At 50.8% G+C, this 24,942-nt stretch overlaps 2 protein-coding genes and 1 long non-coding RNA gene across 5 annotated transcripts; 1 reads left to right on the top strand and 2 right to left on the bottom strand.

Annotated features, from left to right (window-relative positions):
* Positions 1-587: 587 nt before the first annotated feature.
* On the bottom strand, positions 588-5,106 carry LY6G5C (lymphocyte antigen 6 family member G5C). Its single transcript, XM_040463393.1, is given in 5 exon segments — positions 588-711; positions 714-833; positions 3,595-3,762; positions 4,846-4,957; positions 5,086-5,106. Coding segments are annotated over 5 exon segments (486 nt in total). The 3' UTR covers positions 588-646.
* Positions 5,107-7,880: 2,774 nt separating this feature from the next.
* Positions 7,881-11,525, top strand: LOC121022383 (uncharacterized). Its single transcript, XR_005786915.1, has 3 exons — positions 7,881-8,195; positions 8,598-10,163; positions 11,350-11,525. It is a non-coding gene; the product is annotated as an uncharacterized LOC121022383 (long non-coding RNA).
* Positions 9,209-23,509, bottom strand: ABHD16A (abhydrolase domain containing 16A, phospholipase). Of its 3 annotated transcripts, XM_040463446.1 has the most exons (20): positions 23,308-23,439; positions 22,262-22,318; positions 21,470-21,536; positions 21,174-21,260; positions 18,284-18,369; positions 16,547-16,620; positions 16,265-16,387; positions 13,762-13,876; positions 13,567-13,668; positions 12,576-12,639; positions 12,110-12,159; positions 11,662-11,785; positions 11,099-11,203; positions 10,804-10,867; positions 10,494-10,550; positions 10,285-10,347; positions 10,061-10,137; positions 9,878-9,976; positions 9,731-9,777; positions 9,209-9,538 (listed from the first exon to the last, which is right to left on the bottom strand). In XM_040463446.1, the coding sequence occupies exons 1-20, from the start codon at positions 23,437-23,439 to the stop codon at positions 9,455-9,457; spliced, it is 1,677 nt and encodes a 558-aa protein (XP_040319380.1). In that variant the 3' UTR covers positions 9,209-9,454. The 3 variants fall into 3 exon arrangements, with proteins under 3 accessions (XP_040319380.1, XP_040319382.1, XP_040319383.1); XM_040463448.1 differs by lacking the exon at positions 11,099-11,203 and having other exon boundaries at positions 23,308-23,507; XM_040463449.1 differs by lacking the exons at positions 16,547-16,620; positions 21,174-21,260; positions 21,470-21,536; positions 22,262-22,318 and having other exon boundaries at positions 9,455-9,538; positions 23,308-23,509.
* Between the last annotated feature and the right edge of the window lie 1,433 nt (positions 23,510-24,942).

The raw sequence follows: 24,942 nt of genomic DNA, 5'->3' as shown, positions 1-24,942 counted from the left end.
CGGCTCTTCCACAGGGTGCTTCCCCCCACCCTCTCCCTGGGCCTGGTCCCAGGCCTCATAGGTCCACTCCCGCCAGCCCTCACCTCCCACACCGTGGACCTCCCCCAACCCAGGCCCCACATAGCACTGCCAAGGGTGCCCACTGCCCTTTTGCCCTTCGCCACAGAAAGGCTTCCAGTTCTTCACCTTTTGTGCTTAGAGCTGAATCCAAGACATGGAGGTCGGGCAGAAGCAGAGTTCAACAGAGCTGGGAGCCCCGAGGTGGGGCAGTCAGGTGGGACCTCAGCTTTCCTCAGCCTCCACCACTACCAGAAGGGAGAGACGAGCTCTACAGTTTATACACCAATTTATTTGTGAGGAACACCTGGGGACTTGAGGCTAGAGAGGCCCATGGTGGGAGAAGGGGCAAAGCAAGGCCAAGAAGCAGCTGAGAGATGGGAGGAGAGAAGAGTAAAGCCATCAAACCGGGAGGACTTGAAGGGAAAACTCGGAATTCTGGAGAGGGGACCTGGGGGAGGGGCTGAGTGGGAAGAGGGGTGTTGGGTGTCAACTAGGAGGCCAATAGGGCCGGTAAAAGGGACTAGAAGTTGTTCTGGCTCTGCCACCCAGATGGAAATCAGGAAGATGGATGGCAACTAGCAGGGTTTTATTCTAAAAGTCTCTGCGGAAGTTCAACGGAATATAGAACACTGTTCTGAGGGTTATTGCAGACTCCAGGAAGCAGCATCGAGAAAATATCCAGAAGCCAAACACTGGAGAAGAGCGGGTTTACGAACAATCACTCATCTGCTCCTTGCGGCAGCAGTCACTCACCATGATGTCAGAACCACTGCCTGGGGAAGGATGGCAGCAACCAGTGATACAGACATCTCAGGTCCCAGGCACAATCCCAGACTCTTCCATCCCCTCCCTCCACATGGACTTACCATCACTGATCCCACACCCTTCCCTGACCGGCCGCCCCCCCCCCCCCCCGGCAAATGCCAAGATTCCTGGAACTGGACAGGGGCAGGAATGCCAGGGAGTCACCAGCTATGGATCCCGTGGAAGGTTGGTGGGAAAGAGCCATTCAAAATAAAGTGATGCGGGACACCTGGGTGGCTCAGTTGGTTAAGCATCCGACTTTGGCTCAGGCCATGGTCTCACAGTTCATGAGTTCAAGCCCCGCATCTGGCGCTGTGCTGACAGCTCAGAGCCTGGAGCCTGCTTCAGATTCTGTATCTCCCTCTCTCTGCCCCTCTCCCACTTGTGCTCTCTCTGTCTCTCTCTCTCAAAAATAAATATTAAAAATTTTTAAAAAATACAGTGATGGTTGGAGGGGGCTGAGTTGGGTCTTGCTGGGGGAGAACCAGCTGGGACCATATAAAAAAAAGTTGGGAGATGTATTGGAGGTCAGATTGCAAAGAAAAGGTGTTTGTCATCATTTTATGGAACAAAAGAGAAGATGGTATCTCTTGCTATTATATATATATTAGAGGGGGGAAAAATGTGTTCACAGGGACATTCATTCCTGCCCTGCTTGAGAGAGGAAAAAATTAGAAGCAACCTACAGATCCGTCAATAATGGGATTGTCAAACTCTGCTATGCCTGTGCCATGGAGAACCATGCAGCAGGTCAGAAGAACAGGGAAGCTGTTTACAAACTGATATGGAAACTTAAAATTCCATGACTGTTCATTTTAAAAAACCAAGTGCAGTGTGCCAGGGTGGCTGAGTCAGTTGAGCATCTGACGCTTGATTTTGGCTCAGATCGTGATCCTGGGGTCATGGGATTGAGGCCCACGTTGGTCTCTGTGCTGAGCGTGGGGCCTACTTAGGATTCTCTCTCCCTCTCTCTCTCTCTCTCTCTCTCTCCCCCCCCCCGTCTTCCTCACTCCCTCTGTCTCTACCTCTCTCTCTCAAAAATAAATAAATAGATGATAGATAGATAGATAGATAGATAGATAGAGGCACCTGGGTGGCTCAGTCAGTTAAGCATCTGACTTCAGCTCCGGCCATGATCTCGTGGTTTGTGAGTTCAAGCCCTGCATTGGGCTCTGTGCTGACAGCTCAGAGCCTGGAACCTGCTTCAGATTCTCTCTCTCTCTCTGTCTCTCTCTCCGCCCCCCCCTCTAAATAAACATTTTTAAAAGTTTTTAATTAATAAAAATGTATAAAAAGCAAGTGCACACCAGTGTTTACAGTGGTATGCTACTGTTTATGGAGGAAAGAAAAAGAGGTGAAACAACATATTTGCATAGAGTGAGATGTACACAAAAGATCACAGAAAGGATATCAAGAATGTGGAAAGATGTGGGGCATCTGGCTCGCTCAGTCAGTAGAGCATGTGACTCTTGATCTCAGGGTTGTAAGTTCGAGCCCCACGTTTGGTGTAGGGATTACTTAAAAATGAAAAAAAGTCTTTAGGAAAAAAAAGAGACTAGGAAGATTAGTTTTGTGTTGTTTGTGCATGAGAGCTGGGTGGCTTGTGCCAGGAGTGGGAGGGAGACTTTTCTTTGATGCGGTTGAGTACTCTGATATTGAACCAAAAGTATAATAAAAGGACTTGAAGGCAAGTTTATGCAGTGTTGTTAAGAGCACCATCTCCGGAATCACCACAAATTGTGGTTCAGCTTCTAGGAGAGTTGGGCAAGATTTTGACCTTTCTGGGCGTCTGTTTCCTCATCAGTAAAATGGGGATAACAATAATAAGAAACCTGAGAGGGTGGTAAGTGCTTAGAACAGTGCTGGCACATAATGTGTTCTGTGTTTGTTAAAAAGAGCAGAGGAGGGGCCCCCAGCTGCTCAGTCAGTAGAGCATAGGACTCCTTGATCTAGGGGTTGTGAGTTCAAGCCCCATGTTGGGCATTGAGCCCACTAAAAAAAGCAGGGGTGGAGGGCAGGGGGTGAGGGATCGTGTGGAAGAGCAGGCATGAGAAACAGGGACTGCAGTTTCAGGAAGTTGAAACTGAGGTGGAGCTGTCCAGAGGGCAATTTCACATGACAATTTGGCCTAACATTCACATTCATAAGGAAGCAGAGCAAATCCTCTGGGGAGAGTGAAGTGGGAAGACAGCTAATGCCTAAATTTTGGTGAACGTGAACCATTAGGGGTCTCCCTGAACAGAGAGAAGGCAGCCTGAGGAGAAGCCGGGGGATCTAGTGATCACAAGCCTCCCCCACAAGGCCGGGTGCTGTAAGAAACACATACGCCATGGGGCGCCTGGGTGGCTCAGTCGGTTGGGCGTCTGACTTCAGCTCAGGTCATGATCTCACAGTCTGTGAGTTCGAGCCCCGCGTCGGGCTCTGTGCGGACAGCTCAGAGCCTGGAACCTGCTCCGGATTTTGTGTCTCCCTCTCTCTCTGCCCCTCTCCTGCCCTGCTCTGTCTCTCTGTCTCAAAAATAAATAAAAACATTAAAAAAAGAAACGTGGACACCAGCCAGCCCCATGAGGGAACAGGAGGGGTGGAAGTGGAGACAGAGAATGGCTCTGAAGGTGAGGAAGGAGAGAGCATGATGAGCACTATCTAGGTAGGGGTTGTAGGAACCAGACTGTGGGGTACAGCTGAGAGATGCAGCTCAGGAATGGGTCGGGCCAAGGACAAGCAGCTCACTGTTCTTTATGAGCAGAGTCATGCAGCTGCTGCCAGGAGGGGCAAGGCGGATGTCAGATCCCAGAAGGCATCCCAACTCCTTGGTCTCCAAGAGGCATCGATAGCAGCGCAGATATTTGGAGAACTGAGCTGGATGAGGGGGTTCCGGATTGACAGGATCAAAATTACCTAGAACACAGAGCAACACTGACTCCAACCCCACCTAATTTCCAGGCTGGTCAAGCCCATTCTTCCCTCCCCAGCTTCCCGTCTCAGAAAACCATGAAATCACCCGTTCTTTAAAACCATCTGGCTTAATCCTCTATCACAGGCTTTCGTCAGTTTTAAAACCTCCATTCTCTGCTCTTATACCTCCTGAAATAAGGAAATCATTAAGGAATTCATTTACTCATTCAACATGTATTTTGAGGTACTACCATGTGCCCAGCACTCGGCAAGCTCCTAAGTTCAAAGACCAAGCAGAGGCAGTTAATTCCAGCCTGGGCAGTTCTGTGAGGACAGTTCTTCTTCTGGGACTTGGTTTCACAGTCTCCCCACCCCTATGGACCCCCTTTTGAATATGCTTTCTTAATCTGTAATGTTCAGTGAAAACAAGAGTGCATCACCACAGGACAAGAGGAATCTATGCGTTGTGTGGACAGGAGACTTTGAGTGGCCCCCCATCACATTATTTGTTTGGTGGTCTAATCACTGGAAAGACCCATATTAAACTTTGTCCACCAAAGCCTTCCCCACCTACGTGTATATATGCTCCCTCTTCCTCTCGTTCCAGGCCCAGATCACATGTCAGTGAGTCCCCAGACCCAGCAGAACACTTAGTGGGAGGCAGATACTGAACAAACACTTTGAATCCTGTTTCTATATAGACGGTGTTTTGCAGCCATGTTGAGGATGTTATCAGGCTAGATTCAGCCTTGTTCTACTGGGTGGATCCCGGTTCTGTTATCTAGCATGTTCTCGGAATCCTCCCTATTCTGTACTGCCCCAGATTTAAATGGAGTCCTTTCAGTATCTGCATTTAGGTCACTGCTGTTGAGACAGCCCTGGGGTAATAACTAGAGATATCCCTCAGAGTGAACAGCAGTCCATTACCAGTCCCTAGGCATTATCTCACCAAGTCCATCCATCCTATCTTTCCCTCTGCTTGGTTTTAGCTGAGCATCCTGGGCAGATGTGCCCAGACACCTGGTATCTGTGGGTCTCTCTATCCAGCAGACCAGGAGACCCTTCTGACCCCTTAGAGCCACTTACCAAACACCAAGCTCCTCATGACCAGCACTATTAAAAGGACCACGTACAGGGCTTGGGAGGTGCTATGAAGGCCCATGGGCTCCATACTCCGGCTAACTGCAGGGCCTGCTGCCTACTAGCCTCCAGTTGGGGCTTATATTGGTGAAAGAGAAGTTGGCCAAGAGGAAAGAGAGAGGCAACACCCATTTGGGGTGGAAATCAGTCCCAGAACAGCCAGAGAAACAGAGTGTCCTCACCCACGGCCACTCTAAGACCTAACATCCTGGCTTGGGGACAGGACCCAGACAAAAGGGGAATGAGAGGGAAACTTTTTTTTTTTTCATATTTATTCTACAGAAGTTTACTGAATCACTGTATCAGGTGTTGGGGATACAACGTTACACAAAATCCCTGCCCCCACAGAGCTGTCTAGTGGGGGAGACAACAAACAATGATGGGGGGATGGAGGGGGAAGGATGAGTACTTCCCGGGAGCACCTGGGCAGTCCTGAGCACTGACCAAAGGAGCAACAAGATCAGAGTTCTGTTTGTAAAAGATTGCCTAGGCCGGGGAAACCAGTTAGGAAGCTATTCCTGAGTCCCGTCACAAGATGGCGGCCTGGTCTGGCAGAAGAGAGGCAAGGAAAAGACGAATGAATCTGACATTTATTTAGAAGGAAGACTGGACAGATTTGCAGTTAGACTGAATATGGAAAGAGGAAAAGTGGGGGATAGGCTTGCCCAAGGAGGTGATTGGTGGTACCATTTTTCAAGATGGGAACAACGTGGAACTGTCAGAAATCTAGAAGCGAGGACACCTGAGTCCCGACTGACCTATTCAGCCCAGTGGCCCCTGTGGGTTCCAGGTAACTAGCCAGCACCTTTCCTTACGCCCCCTTTTACCCCACCCCGCCTAAGCTCCGCTGCAGGTCAGTAACTCTGATCTCCGGCGCCCACAAGGCTCCGGCACCGGGCTCTCGTTCTCCGAGCCTGACTGCACTTCAGGGGTCCCAGGAGGAAACGGGGGCGGCCCTCTGGCCACGCTCAGTTCTCTGCCGGGGGGGGGGGGGTGGCTGGCTGGCAATGAAACCTGGGAAAACATGCGTGGCGTCAGACCTAGCCTTCCGCCCCAAACAGACGCCCAGAGCACCACGCGGCTTCCCCGGAAGGAGGCGCTGTGGCACCACCAACCCACCGGGCCGGAGGCTAACGCCGCAACCAAAGAGCAGAGGTGGGCGTCCCAGGAGCCCCGCCCACGTCCTTTGCTGGGGGCCGCCTTTACTGGGGGGTTCGCCCGCTGAGCTCCTTCAAGCGACCAGCTCAGCACGCACCTCGCCAGGTCAGGGTCTCTGAGAGACTCAGGGTTTTCCCTTTAAGGGTCGGGGGTGCTGTAGGAAGAGCTCGGCGTACAGGAGCGAACCACCTGCTCCAGTTTCTGGTCTGGAGGTTTGGGGTGCGGCCCTGAGGGAGGGCTCCCTGCTTACAGTCCCAGACCATCCGAGAATCATTTGGCCTCGGGGCGCTGATGGGGAAGATGGGAAGAAATGGACTCAGATTTGAGCCAAGAAAGACGGACAGGAAAGAAAGAATACAAAAGGAAAACGCACGCCACTGCGTGCCCAAGAGCCTTGGGATAAATGAAATCAGACAATTGTATAATTGAAAAGTCGGAGTAATGAAGATTTGGGGAGGAGCGCCTGGCACCTGCATAAATGTCTGCTGAATGAACGACAGAGTGGTAGACAGAATCAGAGGGCGGAGGCTCCTCTTGAAGCGAAAGGGGCAGAAAGGAGTTAGAAGGGAATTTCACAGCGTCCTCTGAACCCGGCCTGCGGATAGCCGGAGGGAAGATGGGGGCGGTTATTTCGAGGGTGGGTTCGGTGCGAGCTAGGAGAGTGGTTCCACGGAAGGGGCGTGGCCTCAGGGCCATTAATCCAGTCCCAGTTTCATTTTGCTACTCCTCAGTCTAAACGGCTGGGCGCGGCCAGAGCGCCTGCCGAGCCTGGTGAGTTCGTTGCCGCGGTGATGGGCTTGGTGGAGGCTTTCCAGGGGTGAAGAGGCGGGGCGCTGCTGTAGTCGCCATGGTGATAGCAGCCGAGGACAGTTTCTGCGCGGAGTGCCTTGGGGACGCGGGATACCGGTGGGGGTAAGCAGCCGAGTGACGAAACAAAGGAGGTGGGGCCTGAGGAGAGAATGCTACAGTCAGGGCTATGGGCGGGGCAAACAAGGGGGCGGGGAGCCAAGTTCTGTTCGCTGAGCAGCTAGACCAGGCGGTCTGGAGTGGAACTAGAGAGCAGCGATCTTTAACCCGCATATGAATGAATGAAAGAAAAAAAAAAAAAAAAAAAGACTTGGTTCCTGAGGGAGTTGGGATGGCTTGTTGGATGGATGAATGAACGGATAAGTACCTGGCCCTCACTCACTTGTGACAGCTGGGAGGGAAACACCTGACCCTCTCGGGGGAGTCGAACAAATCCTCAGCCCAATCACCAAGCCCTGAGCCTACTCCCGCAACTCACACTGAAAGCAGCGCAGGGCGAGCCCGGGCCCAGCCCAGGGCCCACCTCTCCTTCCCAGGTTTCCTGCCCAGGTGTTAATCCTTCTTTGTCCCAGCCTCCATCCTCTCTCCCCGTGTACCCAGCTCCTCGGGGGCGCCTGGGCGTCCAGACCTTGCCTGGTGCCCAGTAAGGCAAGGTCCAGAGTTCCAGCAGATGTGGGGTCTGCATCTCGGCTGTTCTTCTCCTGGGACTGTTGGAACCCTGCTATATAGGGTGAGGAGTGGACAGGGAGCTGGTCCAACCGGGGGCAGCGGGTGGTGTGTGGTGGTGGTTCTAAAAACAAAGAGCTGATGTGAGCTTTATCACGTGGGGAGTAATCTAAGGAGGTAGACTGAGGCCCCTGGGGTTCGGTGGTCCAGAATTCAAATGTTAAGCCTCCCCTCTCCCCAACCACTTCAGTTATCTGAGGGCTCTTCATGGCATCCACTGTTCTTTATGCAGGAAGAAGGGGAAGGGGGAGGTAATGGTAGAGGTCAGTCAACAGAGTCCCTAGTGGCCTTGGCCAGGAAGGGGGAGTCCTTTGTCTCCAGGGTGTGGGAGGTGGGGCTAAGTGCCCCCTATTTGCATTCAAGGAGGTTGTTACCTTAACTGAACAGACTTGTTTTCCAGGAGGCTAACTGTCCTGGTGAATCCTGGAAGGTGAGGTTCAGAACCATCCAGCTGGACCTACAGCTTCATGCTCCACACTCCCCAACCTGTTTCCCCCTGGGATGGGACAGAGGAACAGAGTGCCAGTATCAACTCTCCAGTGTTTGCTAAAGGTGGAGCATTCTGGAGCTGTGGCCACCTCTTCTCTTTTGACCCCAATTATCAGGTATATCACCTGACAAGTCTCAGATCACCCTTCCAGTGGAGACTCAGTATGCCCCCACTGAAGGAGCTGGTGAGCTGGTGAGGGCAGACAGCCTCTGCCCAGAGACTGAGGAGCTTCATGCCCTGGAGTTCCAGGAGACACTGATATTAGCCAGAAGCTATCTAGGATATTAGAACATTGTTGCTTGCCCACGTTGTGCTTGTTCAAAACAGAGGGCCAAGGAGGGTAACCCTGGGAGCGTTTCAGCTAAAAGAGGTTTCCCAAGAAGAAGGTGGCCAGGCAACAAACTGACAGGTGGGAGGAAAACTCATTCTGTTCCATGAAGTCTGAGGATTGGAAATAGGACAGAAGTTACAGGAAGCCAATTTCCTTGGGTTCACCTTAGGGATTTTCTTCTAATAGCGTCCAGAAAGGTGAAGTGTGGCTCTGGGAAGCCTCAGTCCCTGGCAGGCCCTGTCACTGAACTGCAACAGGTGCGTGAAAGCAACAAAGGCACGGTGAAGAGGTGTGTAGGGTTTGCCGCAGAAGACATGGGGAGTGGGCTGTTCCTCACTCCCCCTTGGAACAGCAAGAGCTGAGTAAGGAAAACTGGTGATACTTAAGGTGAAGCCATGCAGGTTGGAGCTGGAAATCTGTAGAAGAGCCAAGTAGGGGAAATCAGGTACTAGAAAACACTTTGTAAGTGAAAGCTCTGGAGCTCTTAGCAAAGAGGGGGCAACCGTGAGCTCCTACAGTGGCTGCAGGGTTATGCAGGAAGGACTGGGGCGCAGGCTAGGGAGGCTGCAGGTGTGATACTACTAGACACACTAGCCAATGGGGAGGCTTGGGGACCCACTACATGAGGAGAGCTCAGGTTGGGGGCTGGAGGCCTGGGAGAACAGCACGGATGGGGAGGGTTAAGTTGGCCGGCTGGAGTCAGGTTCCCCAAAGCCTGGCTCTTTGCAGCTTCAGCTGTCACCACTACCGGCCCCAAGCTCCTGGACACTTGGAAAGTCACACAATTAGCCAGCCTGTAGAAAAAATACCTTTTTATTAATTATTAGGAATAATCCATTCACTGAATGCGGGGTATATGTTGGGGAAGGTTAGGTACTGCCAGATGGATGAGGGGAAACGTGCAATAGGGCAGTGAGAAGGGGGACAGCCCCCCACTTTCCACAAACTATAAATAGCAACGTGAACACAGAATCACAAATAAGAAGAGCCTTCCTCATGTCTCCTCCTATCCCACTCTTTCAGAACGAGTCCCACTGTGGTCCCTAGAGGTGCCAGGGCATCTGGAAGTTCGGGGCCGGGAGCGGGGTGCAGTGCGTGGCCTCGAAGTTGTGCAGATACTTCTGAGCCTGAAGGAAGAGGGCAGGACAGGTGGGGTGCAGAGCACCGCAGTATACAGCACCCCCAAACACCTCCACAGCCTCTGAAACCACCTCCCACACCCTACAAGCTGCCACTTCCAATGCTTACATGGTATCCCCTGTCTCCAAGCCCCCTGGCCATCCCGGCACCCCCTTCCTGCCCGCCACCCCTCAGCTCACCAGAAACAAGGCCAGCTGTCGCCTTCCGTCTGCACTCATGTCCTCCCCTGTGGAGAAGAGCCGCTCACACATGAGCCATACATCTGGGTATTCATCCCCCTTCCTGGCTTCTTCCCAACACCCCCTCCTGCCACAGGACGTCCTTACCCACACTCCAGGGGAAGTCAGGCCCGTGCTCTGCCTGGTAGGAGCGGAGGACGGACAGGCACCAGTCCTCCTCCACCTCCCAACGGCTATAAATCGAGGCTGCTCAGGGAGAGAAAGGAGGGCTTGTCAGTGACCTGGCCCGGCCAGGCCCCCACCCAAAGGCCTCACCGCATCCCCCTGCACCTTCCTCCAGCTGTGAGGAGGCTTCCAGCCACTGCCTCACCACTCGAAGACCCTCCTCTGCCATTACACGGGGATACCTACAGAGGGAGCACCAGGACGAGAGGTCAGGACCCAATTCTCTTCACTCCTCATCCCTAAACCCTCTTCCCTCCCTCCCTTGCCACGCCAGTGTCAGTAAACACATGCACACACACGCACACGCACGCACACACACTCCCGCTTACCGATACTGTAGGAGCTTGAGCAGGAGGTCATTGCCTCGGTTGGACATGATGTCCTCAGGAACCCTGGGGGTGAGAACAGTGTACACTGGAGGGGCTGGAGGTTGGGGAGGAAGGGTCTGGATACCTAGGTTTCTGGTGGGCAGAGGTGGGAAGGGCAACTTCCTAGCTACATCTGGGATCTAGGAGGGCAGAGGCTCCCAGGCACTCACGTGGTGGTGATGATCTCATCCTTGGTTCTGCGGATCAGCAACACAGGGCCCTGGTACCTTCAGAGGACAGTGTGGTGCTCAGAGGGAGAGGGGACAAGTGGCCACCCCACCCTTGCACTGGCTGCAGCCTAACCCCCTACTATAGCAGGGACCCACAGGCTAGCCCTTCACTCAGGGGTGAGAAAATATTTAAGAACAGGCATGGCCCACATTCTGGCCTTACTGGGAGATCTGCTTGAATACCCAGCAAAGCCTGTACAGTGGGGAAGTGGGGAAGGGAGTTACACGCCGGTTACTGGCCTGCCCTCACCTGCACAGCTGTTCTGCATTGTTCAGATTGAGATGCTGCCTCACGGTCCTGGTCACAAGGCCCCCTAGAGTGGGATCAGAGTGACGGGATGGCAGAGACAAAGCCCTTGCACAACATATAGTTCCCCACTGTTCACAAAGAAAACTAAGGCCCCAGACAGGGGAGCCCTCCTGCTTTTCATCCCGTTGGGTGACCCACTCCCCACCGACATAAAAAGGAACCATCTCCAGTTAGAATAGTTCCCAGTTCCACCCCACCCCTTCCCTGGAAAGGCAGGCCTGGGAGCTGCACTCACTCCAGCTATCTGGCATAACCTTCAAGGCCAAGGGCACCAAGTCATCAAAGGAGGCATCCAGGATCACAGCACTAATGTCTGGGTAGGACATGGCTGCCCATGTGGCTGGTACCAGAACAAGGAAGAAAGGTGAGGACTGAGGGGCTCCTGCCCACCACCCCACCTTTGTCCCATTGACCCTACAGGCTGACACCATCATCTCTACTAGGTTAGCCCCAGGTCCCCCTTAAACCCTCACTTCACTTGGCCAGGGCACTGTATGGAGAAGACGGAGAGAGAATATCAAAGTGCATCGAAGACCACGTGCAGAGGAAAACTTCACTTCCCTGATCTCCCCCCTCCAGGACCCTGGTCTGCTTCTTTTCATAATGGGCATAAGGTAGAAGGAAATGTGAACGTATACAAATAGGATACCATCTTCCAGACACACGCAGATATCCCTCCTCCATCCTCTCCTCCCTTAAGCCTCTACCCCACTGCTGGGCTCTCAGGGCATTTCCCTACTGCTCTTTGAGGGGGGTGGGGGTGGCATAATTTGCCCGGGGAGGGGGGTAGGCTGGTACCAGTGAAGCCACCGATGGACCAGGCATAGATGATGATGTCCTGGGGCTGGAAGCCCAGGCGGTGGATGGCAAACTGGACCACCACATCCATGGCATTGGCCTCATTCTGAGGAAATGGCACCCCCTGCAGGAAGAAGGGCAAACTCAGGAGTGGGTTAGCACCAGAGGCTGGTTCATGGGCCACTTGCACGCTTCCAGCACAGAGCTACCCTACAAGAGACAGAGGGTGCAGAAGAAAAGGGTGGCGAGAGGACCCGCACTCTCCAGAAATGCCACTTCTCACTGTGGGGTGGCGTCATGGTTCCCTGTCCTTGGCACCCAGGTGACAGATGAGTGAGAGCCACCAGAGAAATATACACCCCTTTTCCTAATTCCAGTGGCTGACCAGAGGGAGACAGACCATAACCATAAATTCAGGAAAAGAAAGGGATTTCAGAGAGTGTCTCACCGTGCTTCCAGCAAAGCCTGGATGATTCCAGCCCAGGACAGAATATCCAGCTGCAACACAGGAGGAGGAGGAGGGGCTATGACCTTGTGGCCCACACCTCCCCCACCTCCAGCCCCAGGGGAAAGACCAACACAACATGGGAGCTCTAAACAACCCCAAATTTAGAGATGAGTAACTCCAAGCTTTCTCAGAACGGGGAGATGACACCAGAGGTTCTGAGGCAGCAGAAGGGAGAGATCTGATTATGTCATGGGGACAGAATGAAGGCCATAATGTTAGGGACACAGCCCAAAGGGAGGGAATGTAAGGTTGGCAAAGCGAATGGGGAGTAAACTTTCCCCCCAAATGTGAGAATTTCAAACCTCACTCAGACAAGGTGATCTGGCCCAGGGAAGTTATACTGGTGTGGGAAGGTGGGGACATTCCATTCCAAAGGGCAGAGACGAGTATTGTGCCCTGGGCCTACCTTCCAGAGGTGTAGAAATGCAGCCCACCTCATAGAAGCCCGCGTTCCCCTCACAGCAGATCACCTAAGGAAGGAAGCAGGAAGGAGGGCTGGGAAGGAGCCAAGCTGGGACTGAAAATCCCCCGTGTGGCAGGACATGGGAGCTTTACAGGGAAGAGGAAAGGGCCTGTTGTCTTCAACGGGAATAGAAACTTCTAATTTTACAAGGTGCATGAGAGGCAGAGTGGATGCAAAAGCTTAGCAAACTGAGGAAGACGAACTGCTCGACCACTCAGCAGTGTCGTTTTCCTTGGAAGACCACCGGAGGACAGCTCTCAGAAATGGGGTTATGGATATTTTTTTCCTTTCTAGTTTTTGGGTCTATTTTTTTCATGACTGTTTCTTTTGTATGGCATGCCAATCACTTTCCATCTCTGGGCCCCAGACTTAGAGTCAGATAAACTTTAATTTCATGGGGCCCCAAGCCCAAACTCAGAGATGGTGGAGCTTGCATGGATTCTCATAGCAGCTGGGCAGTGCCGGAACCAGGAGTCAGCTCCCTGGACTGCTGACTCAGTGCTCTTTCCATGGCTCCCTCATGGAGGCAGGATATACTGGAGGCCAGGCTACCTGGATTCAAATCCCAGCTCTCTCACTGTGTGGTCTGGGAAAATTATCCCAGGCTCAGTTTCATCATCTGTAAAATGGGCTCTCCTAAAAATAGTACCTCTTCTGCAGGGTTGTTTTGAGGATTAAATATATGCCTTCTATGTGATAAATGCTGTCTAAGTGGTGACTATTACAAGATTACTTTTTGGTCCTTGAATGTCAACTCCTACTTCATCTATTTCCCTGTGGTAGGGTTTTCCTACGCCAACATGTCTTGAGGGTGGGGTGGGAGATGGGATTATCCCCAGATGTACTTCTTAGGGCTGCTGTAGAACTGAGGTCCCCAGAACCTCCACTGCTCTCCCCGCACCACTTTTGGGCTGGGCTCCCTGCTCCCTCTCACCAGCTTCTGTCCCTGAGGCTCAGCTGTCCCCCGCCGGTCCACAAACATGGTGTCAATCTCGTTGCCATCGCAGGCCAGCAGCTTTGCCCGGCGCCCGTTGCACTGAGTGGGGGAGATGTTGTGAGGGGCAGGAGGTCACATCCCTGGTAGGGGGAGAAGGACCATCGGGGGTGGGGTGGGGGCAGGGGGCCTCACCTCTTCCACCAGCCGGGCCTGGCCCTGCAGCAGCATGGGCATGAGGGCCTTCTGAAGCAGGTACACTGAGCCTGGATATAGCATCCGGCGCCCCAGAGTGTGCGCCACCAAGTAGCTGTGGGGAACATGGGGTTAACGAACCCTTGACCTCAGTAGGACCCAGGGATCATCCTAGCCCTAGCACTCAGAGACTCTGGGGCCTGCTTCACCCCTGACCTTTACAGTTTTGTTTCTTGACCTTTACAGCTTTGTTCTCCTCTTTCAGGACATAATGAAGTAATATATGTACCAGGCTGGTGTTCTTCAAAATTTTTTTTACTACAACCTTTATAATATGCACATTTTATATTGTGGCCCAGTACACACATCTATATTTATAATATTGAAAATTTTAGGAGATAATATTTTCTATATGCGATAAGTAATTCTTATTAATTAAGAGAGAGGGAGATACAGAATCGGAAGCAGGCTCCAGGCCGGGAGCTGTCAGGACAGAGCCTAATGCGGGGCTGGAACTCACAGACCGTGAGATCATGACCTGAGCCAAAGTCGGCCGCTTAACCGACTGAGCCACCCAGGCGCCCCTATTCTTTTTAATTTTTAAATGTTTATTTATTTATTTAGAGAGAGTGCGTGCACAGGTGGGGGAGAGAGAGAGAGAGAGAGGCAGAGAGAGAGAGAGAGAGAGAGGCAGAGAGAGAGAGAGAGAGAGAGAGACAGAGACAGAGAGAATCGCAAGCAGGCTCCACACTCAGCGTGGAGCCTGACACGGGGCTTGATCTCACGACTGTGAGATCATGACCTGAGCCGAAATCAAGAGTCAGATACTCAGCCAACTGAGCCACACACGGACCCCAAAGCAAAGTTATTATTAACTATGATTCTGTTAATGTATAAATGCAACTTATTTAAAGGCCCCCTATAATACTTTAAAAAATGACAGCTGTAATTCACTCGATTTCAAGATTCATGAATGGACGGTAGTTTGAAATACACCACACTAGACTGCAGACTCCAGCAGGGCAGAGACCTGACTGTTCTGTTCTGCAATATGCCCTATTCTGCCACGTAGCAGGTGGCTAGAGCCTGACAAAGAGGGGCTTAATAAATATTTACTGAACAAATGCACTAATCTAGACAGATAAGCTGTGGTAGGTATCTGAAAAAGACAATTAACCATTTCCAGTTAATCCTGAAATAGGATTTGTCCCCAGAAAAAAACAGGTATGTACCACCCTGTCCAGCATCCCCTCAAAACTGCAAATTTGGTTTGTCCCTCTGACCAATCGTCACACAGGCAACAGTGATCACTAAATCCATCCCTTTCCTTGGTATCTTGGAACTGCCTCCCAGCCCCCAACAATAGAAAATTACCACAGCATCTGCTCTACTGTAAGGGAGGAAGGCTTACTGTTGTCACTTCTGACATCATCAGTAGCCACAACTTGGGCTTTGCTGTCAAGTACCCAGGCAAAGTAGTAACCCTTCTGAATATGTTACTCTACTTAATATACCAATCCTATAAAGTGCGTTATTCATGGATGCAGAAATTGTAGCTTGCTTAAGGCAGAAGAATCTAGGAGTAGAGAGGCCAGGTCAGGGGCACAGCTGTCACCAGATGCCACTCCAGCTAAGGCTATGTGTCTCCACCACACTCTCAACCTCATTGTTCTCTCTCAGCCTCGTTAGAAGGGCTTTTGTGGGGTGTCTGGCTGGCTTAGTCGGTAAAGCATGTGGCTCTTGCTCTTGGGGTCGTGAGTTCAAGGTCCATGTTGGGTGTAGAGCTTACTTAAATAAATTTTAGCAGCACCTGGGTGTCTCTGTCAGTTAAGAGTCTGTCTTTGGCTCAGGTCATGATCTTGCCATTCGCGGGTTCGAGCCCCACACTGGGCTCTCTGCTGTAAGCACTGAGCCCACTTTGGGACCTCTGTCTTTTCCTCTCTCTGCCCCTCCCCAGCTCTCTCTCTCAAAAATAAATAAACATTTATAAACAAGTAAATTAATTAATTAAAAATAATAATAATAAAATAAAAGAGCTTTTGTGTCAGACAGAATTATTAATATCCCAACCCTTCATTCACCATCTGTGAGACTACACCTCCCTGAGCCTCTTTTCTTCACATATAAATGTAGATTAAGGGGCGCCTGGGTGGCGCAGTCGGTTAAGCGTCCGACTTCAGCCAGGTCACGATCTCGCGGTCCGTGAGTTCGAGCCCCGCGTCGGGCTCTGGGCTGATGGCTCAGAGCCTGGAGCCTGTTTCCGATTCTGTGTCTCCCTCTCTCTCTGCCCCTCCCCCGTTCATGCTCTGTCTCTCTCTGTCCCAAAAATAAATAAACGTTGAAAAAAAAAATAAATGTAGATTAAAAACCATCACAAATAATACAAAATACATAGCACTAGGCCCAATAAATGGCAGCTATTTTATCCATAGCACCCAGTCCTGGAGTCCTCACCCGATGTCCCCTCCACCCCAGATGGCCTCTCTTCCCTGCTGCTTCTCACCTGGTGATCTGACAAGGCAGCTTCTTGACCCGGTTGAGGAGAGTGTCTGCTGTCCCCCGATGCAGGGGCTCTGGGCGAAGCAGGGCCACGCCCTGGCGGGAAGGGCCCCCTCGAGACTCCTTCCTGAGGATGGAAAGATGTAGGGGAGGTTGGAGTCAGAAGCAGCAAGCTGAGGTCCAGGAATGAGGAGATGGCACTGGAAAGGAGGCCCTGGGGCCCAAGATGGGGATGGAGGTGTGGGACAGGACAGAGCAGGATGGAGTGAAAGAACTGGGGCCTCACCGGCTGCTGGGCTCTTCCCAGTGGAAGTCCACTGGCCAGCTCTTGAAGTCAAAGTTGTAGTTGGCGAGCTGCCTCTGTGGTGGGCAGGGAGAGAAAGAGGAGGGGAGGAAAAGGGAAACTAAGAAATTGGGGCAGGCCCACCTACCCACCCTTGGCACCCTCATCCACAGGACTGGCCCCCACACATCATAGGGAGACAAGTCGAGGTCAACACACTCCTAGTTCATAGAGGGTAAGCTCTGTCACAGCCAGAAAAATCAGGCAAGAGAGGATACCCTATCAGGTATCAAAACTGGCCTGTCTGCTTCCAGAAGAACTACTCAACACTCTTTGCTTTTCCAAAATATAAAACTGACCCACCCCAAGAAGGGGTGGCTGGAGGTGCTGGTGCTTTTGAGGGAGGAAGTGGGGGCGGGGTCTGTTGGCTGGTCATACCCCTTTCCCCCACCAGGTCCTTTACATGATGTTGCCCTAGAGGATCAAAATGACTGTCCTAAGGTTGGGTGAGAGGGAACAAGGGAAAGTAATGTCTACAGTGAGTGGTTCCTTTGCATTGGAATCACCTCCTGAACGAAGCCCTCTCTGCTCCATCCTCACAGCCACCTCCCTTCTCTCACCTTCGGCAGCCATGGGCTGGTGATGCCAGCCACGCTATCGATGCCTCCAGTCACCCCACGAAGTCTGTCCACGTGCTCTCTGAGGGTGGCGGGAGCTGTGTCTGACTCTCTGCTGTACCCCCTCCCTCACCCTGAGAGCTCCCAGTGCTCTATTTTGAGAGCTCTTTTTATTTTCTGTCACAGGAAATTTTTTTGACATTTTCAAAAATAACTTGACTAAGGAAGAACAACAGAAACACTGTACAAAAATGTAAATGGCAAAACAAAACAAAACAGAAGAAAAGCAAATTTCAAGCAGGCTTTGCTCAGACCAGGCCTCAAATCCAGACCCAGCCCCTTCCTTTGCTCTGTGACTCTGCTTGTCACTTAACCTCTTTTTTCCTGTGTCCTCAGAGGTATAATAATGCCACCTGGTGTGGCTATTGTGAGGATTGGGAAGGGCGTACACAAAATGCCTCAGACAGCAGCGTGGTAGAGCTTCATTACGTAGCTCTGTAAACGGCGGCGTGGAACAACCAGTAACACGATGATGGTAGGGTCACAGCTCTTTGATCCCAGGAATCCCTAACAGGGAAGAGCTTTATAGGGCCCCAAAGCCCCTTCTCAAAGATAATCACACTCCAGCACCAGCTGGGCCGGCACAACTCCAAGGACACTATGCCCTGGCTTTTCTCCCTCCTGGCACCACGCTGTGCTTCTGGGCACAACAGTGGACACACCTGTCCATCTTGACCCATCCCTGAACAAAACTAGCATGGTGTTCAATGCACACAGCCAAAATAAACAACACTTACAGAACCGAGCTGCTGTGACAGAAGACCCCCTTCTAAGATGTGGAATATTTCCACATCTAGACAATTCTTACAGATGGAGGGGAGAAGGGTGGAGGATTGTTCTAGTGGAACATCCCGTTAGAAGTGGTAGGGAGGAAAATTCTCTGGGTGGACAGTTCACTTGCACAGGGGAGAAGGGCTACAGCAATATGCAAGCAAAAACCTACTGCCATGGGTGGCAACACAACTCCTCGCCCTGGCAGAAGCTGGTGCCCAGTACTCTGGAGAGGCAGCTGAGAAAGCTGCTGCCAGGGCACCTGTCTGGCACCTTTCCTGGGACCCCTTACCTTGTTTTCTGCAGAGTGGTTCCTATGTGTTGCCTCCAAGATGGTGATGAACTGCCGGTACTGGGGGTTGGTCCAGCGGCCGATGCCTGGTAGAGAGAGGATAGGAGACAGTGTTAGGAAAACTGGGAAGAGCAAGCTGAGTAAGTTTCAGGAAGAGGATTGGAGATGGGCATGGAGAAGGCCCTGGAAAGGGAAGTGGGAGGGAAAGGAACAGGTGGCCCAGGGTCTGGGGAAATAGGAGAGTTGAGCTGACCCCCTTTCTCCATATCTAGCAACTGGCTTCAGTGTTCTGCTACCCAGCTTCTTCAGTTTGTTTCTTTATAGGCTGGCAACCCTCAACGTTCCAGAATGTTCACTTTGCTAGTCATGTAACCTTACTGTTGCATGCAACACACCGTCATGCAACCTTACTGTTCATCCTTGTGAACACTGAGTCTCTCTTTTTTTCCCTGCCACCCTTCTTCACTGCTTGCTTTCCATCTCTTTTCTGTATAGTCTAACTCCCTGCCATCTGGCCTCATGGCTCCTGCTCTTGCCCCGTAATCACTTCCTCACTGAATCCAAAGTCTCCTTCCTCCATCCCCACTCTCTTGCAACTATGCCTCTCTACACTATTCCTGTCCCCTGAGACTCCTTCTCTGCTTCCTGGGTCCATCTTTGCCACCTTCTGAATCCTGGACCGCTCCTCCCCTGCCTCCATTCTACTTCCCTCTCTGAAATAAGAGCCATCCTCAACACTGCACTCATTCCTCTCTTCACTTGGCCCTTTGGCGATCACATCTGCTCTCCCTTCACTGCCAAGGAGTCTCAAACCCTGACTTCTCTGCTTCCGTTGACCCGACAGGTGTCATGTGCCAGGCACTGTCCTGACATGGGAGATAGCAGGAAACAAGACACACGGGTCCCAGCCCGGAGAGCTAGCACTTTGGCTGGGGGTGGGGTGGGGCTGGAGAAAGACAATAAGCAAGTAAACAAGAACATTTCAGAGAGGATTAAGTGCTATAAAGAAAAGAAAACCAGAATCAACTAGAATGCTATTATTATCAAGGGTAGAGACCCCAGACAATATTAAGAATGAAGGAAGGTGCAGAATGATTTGTATAATGTGATGCCATTTGTGTCAAAAAGGCAAAATGCACAAATGAATGGCTATATATGGTTTATGCTTACCATATTTCATAGATTCTAAAATGCATAGTTTTTCACATTTGAAAACTGAAATTGGAATGTATTTTACAATTCCTAACAGCTTAGATTTGATCAAATGAGGTATATCTTTCATAAAAGGATAAAAATGTGGACCAGGAAAGAAACCACACCAAGTGACAATGGTTACCTCTGGGGAAAGAGGAACACAGAAGTGGGGAAGATTCCAACAGGAATGCCAACTCTGAATGCAATGCTTCAGAACTTTATTGACAAAAAGTATGTGAAGCTACATGACAGAATATAAGCATTTCAGTTCATGACACTTTGTTCTCTGGACTTCTCTATATTTAATTTATGTACCCAAATTAAGAATAAATAAAATTTGGGCTGCCTGGGTGGCTCAGTTGGTTAGGCATCCAACTCATGATCTCATAGTTCTTGAGTTTGAGCCCCACATCAGGCTCTCTGCTGTCAGCACAGAGCGCACTTCAAGATCCTTGGTCTCCCTCTCTCTGCCCCTCTCCCTCTCAAAAAAACAAAAACAAAACCAAAAAACCTTAAATAAATATGTAAAATTTAAAAATAAGACAAAACCCAGGACTGGGAGCTACTTTTAGGTGAGGTGGTCAGGGAACGCCTCTCTGATGAGGGAGCCCACCCCAATGGAGATCAGGAGGCAGGACACCGAAGGCAGAAGGTCCCCGCCCCAGGCTGGATATGACTGCAGCCATGCAGCTCCTAGTCTACCACCTCTCTCCAAGCATCCCTTCACCCAGTTTTCTTCACATGCATCGGCCGAGGGGCAATGATTTGGACTCTCTCTTCATTTTTAAGTTGTGAGATATAACATACGTGTATCCAATATATATTCAGTTTAAAAAATACGAAGCAAACATTCCTGTGACCATCACCCAAGTCAAGGAAGAGAACAAAGTCACGTCCCTCCAGGAGCCCTCCCCATCCTGTTCCCTCCCTCTCCCAGGTAATCACTCTCCTGACTTTCAAGGTAAGCATGCCTGTGTTTTGCCACTTCTGTATGCATCCCTCTTGAACTTTACATAAGTAGAAACACACTGCATACATCATTTGTTAGTCTTCTTTTAAAAAAAATTTTTTTTTAATGTTTGTTTATTTTTGACAGAGAGAGAGAGAGACAAAGCATGAATGGGCTAGGGTCAGAGAGAGAGGGAGATACAGAATCTGAAACAGGCTCCAGGCTCTAAGCTGTCAGCGTAGAGCCGACGCAGGGTTCGAACTCATGGACCGCGAGATCATGACCTGAGCCAAAGTCGGACGTTTAACCGAGTCAGCCACCCAGGCGCCCCTTGGTAGTCTTCTTCTTGCATTCAACATTACAATTGTGAGACTCATCTGTGTTGCTGAGTGTAGCTTCAATTTGTTCATTTGCATTGCTGTATTGTGTTCTGCCCTAGAACTAGACTCCCTGCCATCCTACTATTTGTGGCCATGGACTTGTTTCCAGTTTCGGATTATTACAAACATATATACGGACATATGTGGAATTATTTTAGGGTATATGCATCTCTTCTAGGTAATAGCAAAGTGTTCTGCCAATTAGCTTTTCATACTTACAACCATGCCCTTTAAGAAAAAGATCATGCCTTCAACATTCCCAATTATTCCCCCTCAGGGCCCAACACAAAACTGTATTTGCAGAAGTGACTTCATAAATATTTACCCAGTGAGGGATAGATCCAAACCAGGCTCCCTCTCAACCTACCTCGGAGGCAGGCCACTCCTGCCAGGAGTAGCAGCAGTGTCCCCGCATAGTGAGAAAACGGCACCACTTTGGACAAACTCAAGTAACCTGGGAGGGGAGAGGCATCACATGAGAAGCTCTCCCCACTGCCCCAACCCCCACCCCGTACCCTCTCTTTGGGACAGCCATGCCCTCTGAGGAAGAAGATGCCTGATGGAAGAGGGAAGCCAAGCCATCCTCTCAGGGCCCCTCTCCTCTTTAGGGGGGGTCAGCTCAGCTGCCAACAACCTGCCCACCACCTTTGAAACCACACTGACCTTTCCTGTATAAGTAGAAGAAGGCGAAGGGAGAGGAGTAATAAGAGATGGACCAGAAGACTGAAGCCTGCAGCAGAGAGATGGGGACAAGCAATCAATACACACACACACACACACACACACACACACACACACACACAGGTCTGCCATTTCCAGGCCTAACCTCTGAGCAAAGTGGATAACCTGAGGGAGATTATATCAAGTACCTATTCTGTGCATGACACAGTAGGTGCTTAATATTTGTTAAAAGGCAGCGTATCAGAGCATAACAGAGGCTGGGAAAATTAGGTACGGGTTCTGTTTTCTTCCTCTCATCTCCAGACATAATTTCATCACATTGAAAGGCCAGTTTCTCTTTCTACTCAAGTTAATCAAGCCTTTTCACTCGGCCCACTCAGGACAGCACCTGGCCTGGTCCCCAAGAGATGCACAAACGTCACCATAGGAACCCTGCCAGAGAAAACAGCTGTCTTTGCAGCCAAAGAGGTTAGTTGCCAGGGAGGACAGGTCACCGGGGACCACAGGACTCAGCACCTGCAGATGGTCCCAAAAGTAAGCACAGTTTCCTCAGGGCTCAGGCTGCCCCAGAGAAAAAAAATGCACACACCAAAGGGGACTGCCAAGTATGTGCACTTGACAGCACATCCGTGTGTGTGTTGAAGTCTCTTGCAGAGCCCAGAACATCCCCCACCCCCGGGGGCACTGCCTTCTCCCAAGCTGCGGGGGAGAAAATTCGGGAGGGCGAGTGGGTCGGAAAAGATGCAGTAGTCCCAGATGGCAGGACAGACGTACCAGTGCCAGGATGCTGTCCGCATGCTTCTCCAGGGCACGGGGTTGATAGTACGTATCCTGCCAAAGCAGATGGCTGTGTCAAGGGCCGTGTCCATTGACAAGTCCTTCCCCTTCTCTTTTGAAAGCCCTGATTCGTGTCCTCTGGTTCTAGCCTTCAAAGCTATCCCTCCTGGGACATCCCTGTCTCCCCACAGAAGCCCCTCTTCCCACCCCCCACCCCCACTCCAAACCTCATTTCCTATCCCAGACCGTGAGAACATACCGGGCTGGACTTGGGAGCAAAAGTGAAAACATCACTGGATGATTTCTGCTCCCAGTTTCAGATGGGTTGTGGGCATGTGCATATGGGGAGAGGGGTTAGAGCAACAGAAAGGAAAGGCACCATAACAACTTTAAGAGGGAAAGAACAGAAATAATAGTGGGGTGATTAAAGAAGAGAATGTGGCTGAGGGTGGACGGTTTGTAGAGGACAGTAAACATAATCTGAGACTACCAATAAAAAGGTGGAGACCGTGTAGGGGCACAGCCTACCACCACCCTCAGCTTTCACGAATGCAAGGACCCTGGGGTCTCCAAAGTAGGTTGGGCGGTTGGGTGGGGGGCAGCGGGTCCGTGACATATTCAAGTCATGTTGAAATTCAAGGCCAGGGTAAAGGGAAGATAAAACAGAACCAGGGAAGGCACCTAGCAGGAAGAAATCGAGAGTTTGACGGCAAAATCATCCAGCTCTCGAATCCGCGTAGGGTCTCTTCCAGGACGTAGAGTCAAATGGGACCAGCACGAACCACGACAGACAGGGTGGGGGGCCGCGAGAGGAAAAAGCAAGGAGTGGTAGTCGGAATGAGAAAGCGGTGGCAAACCGCGATAAAGGAGGCAGCCAGTCCGCAGGCGTGACTTTAAACCAGGAAGCACAAAGAGCACTTCGCAGACACCTGGCTTGACAACCAGGCTCCCCCGATTTCCAATAATGGGCGCTTCTGGGAAGCAAAGGCCGCAAAGGGGTTTGGGCCGTACCATGTTTTTGACCAGGGGAGAACTCGACTCACCCAGGAGCTGGAAGGGGGGGTAGTGACTGAAGTTGGAGTCTCGGGGACGCCGGACGGGGCCCTTTCCGAGTCCCTTTCCCGGTAGATTTTGTAGAGCCGGGGGCCTAGGACGCAGCTCAGCAGCTTCGCCATGGCCCCCGCTTGGGCCGCTGCTCTCCCAGCAGCAGGTCCCCCTGCTGGCCCCGCCCTTCCCCGGCCTCTAAGGTATTGCGTGCCCTTGACGTCAGCACGTACCGGCTCCGCCTCGTGCCGAGCGGAGACATTTTCCGCGCTGCCTGAGACGGGCTTCGGGCAATCGGACCTACGGGTAGAGCGATGGTCAGAAATTAGTTGGAGGCGTTTGGAACGCGGAGAGTTACAACCTTATCAGGTGTAGTCCAGTCACTTATTTCTGTCCCTTAATATTGGCAGACTCTCGAGCGAAGTGGGAACGAGAGGCAGGATTAGGAGCACTTGACCAGAGAAACGGAAAAGAAAAGGTGTCTAGGAATACATCAAATCAAAGAAATGCAAGATTTTATGAAAAGAATTACAGAAGTTTTTGGAAGAGGTAAACTGAAGGCTTGAATAAGTGGAGAGCTACGTCGCAGTCATGGATATGGATAGGAGGACTCAGTATTGTTAACGTGTGTGAAATACTGGTTTAAAAAATAAAGGATACATTATCGTTCTGAAGCGTGGATGAACCTCAAAACCGTAGTACTGACTGGAAAAAAGAAAGCCATAGATTACATACAACCTGACACCCCGTTTCAAAAAGAAAATTTAATGGTCAAGTAAGTGCAAGATAAAGAGCAAATTTGGAATAGTGTAACACAGCAGAGAGGATCTTTGAAATGGTAATACTGTTATTAAAAAGACAGGTTTGTCTTTTCTTTGTACGTCACACCTATATTATATGTAAATTCTTTAGCTTTTTATTGCAGTAAGCATATATACATAAAAGTGCACCATTTGAGTGTATCGATGTAATCAGCATCCAGGTAATACCGGGGGCAGGGGGGACGTGGATTAAATAGGTGATGGGGATTAAGGCATGCACTTGTTGGGATGCATGGAAATGTTGAATCAGTATATTGTACACCTGAAACTATTATAACACTGTATGTCAACCAACTGGAATTAAAATAAAAAAACATTAAAGTGGATCCTGGGTGGCTCAGTCAGTTGACCGTACAACTTTGGCTCAGGTCATGACCTCACAGTTCACAAGTTCGAGCCCCACATCGGACTCGCTGCTGTCAGTGCAGAGCCAGCTTCTGATTCTCTGTAACCCCCCCACACCCCCCTATCCCTCCCCTGTTCACATGCTCTCTCTCTTCTCTCAGTAAAAAATAAAAACATATATGCCATATATACTACTTTAAAAGTAAATAACTTTTAAAAGTAAATAACACATTAAGAACTATTAGAGCTAGGGTGCCTGGGTGGCTCAGTTGTTAAGCATCTGACTTCAGCTCAGGTCATGATGTCATGATGTCGTGGTTTGTGAGTTTGAGTCCCACATCAGGTAAGCACAAGCCCTGCTTTGGGGGAACGCTGCTTCCCTGCTTCTCTTTCTTTCTCTCTCTCTCTCTGCCCCTCCTGTGATTCTCTTTCCCTACCCCTCACTCACTTGTGCTCTCTCTCTCTCTC

This window comes from Herpailurus yagouaroundi, unplaced genomic scaffold, assembly GCF_014898765.1.
Source record: "Herpailurus yagouaroundi ecotype Mexico unplaced genomic scaffold, PumYag 393, whole genome shotgun sequence".
In the NCBI taxonomy this organism is placed as follows: domain Eukaryota; kingdom Metazoa; phylum Chordata; class Mammalia; order Carnivora; family Felidae; genus Herpailurus; species Herpailurus yagouaroundi.
This window is presented reverse-complemented; position numbering and strand designations above follow the sequence as displayed.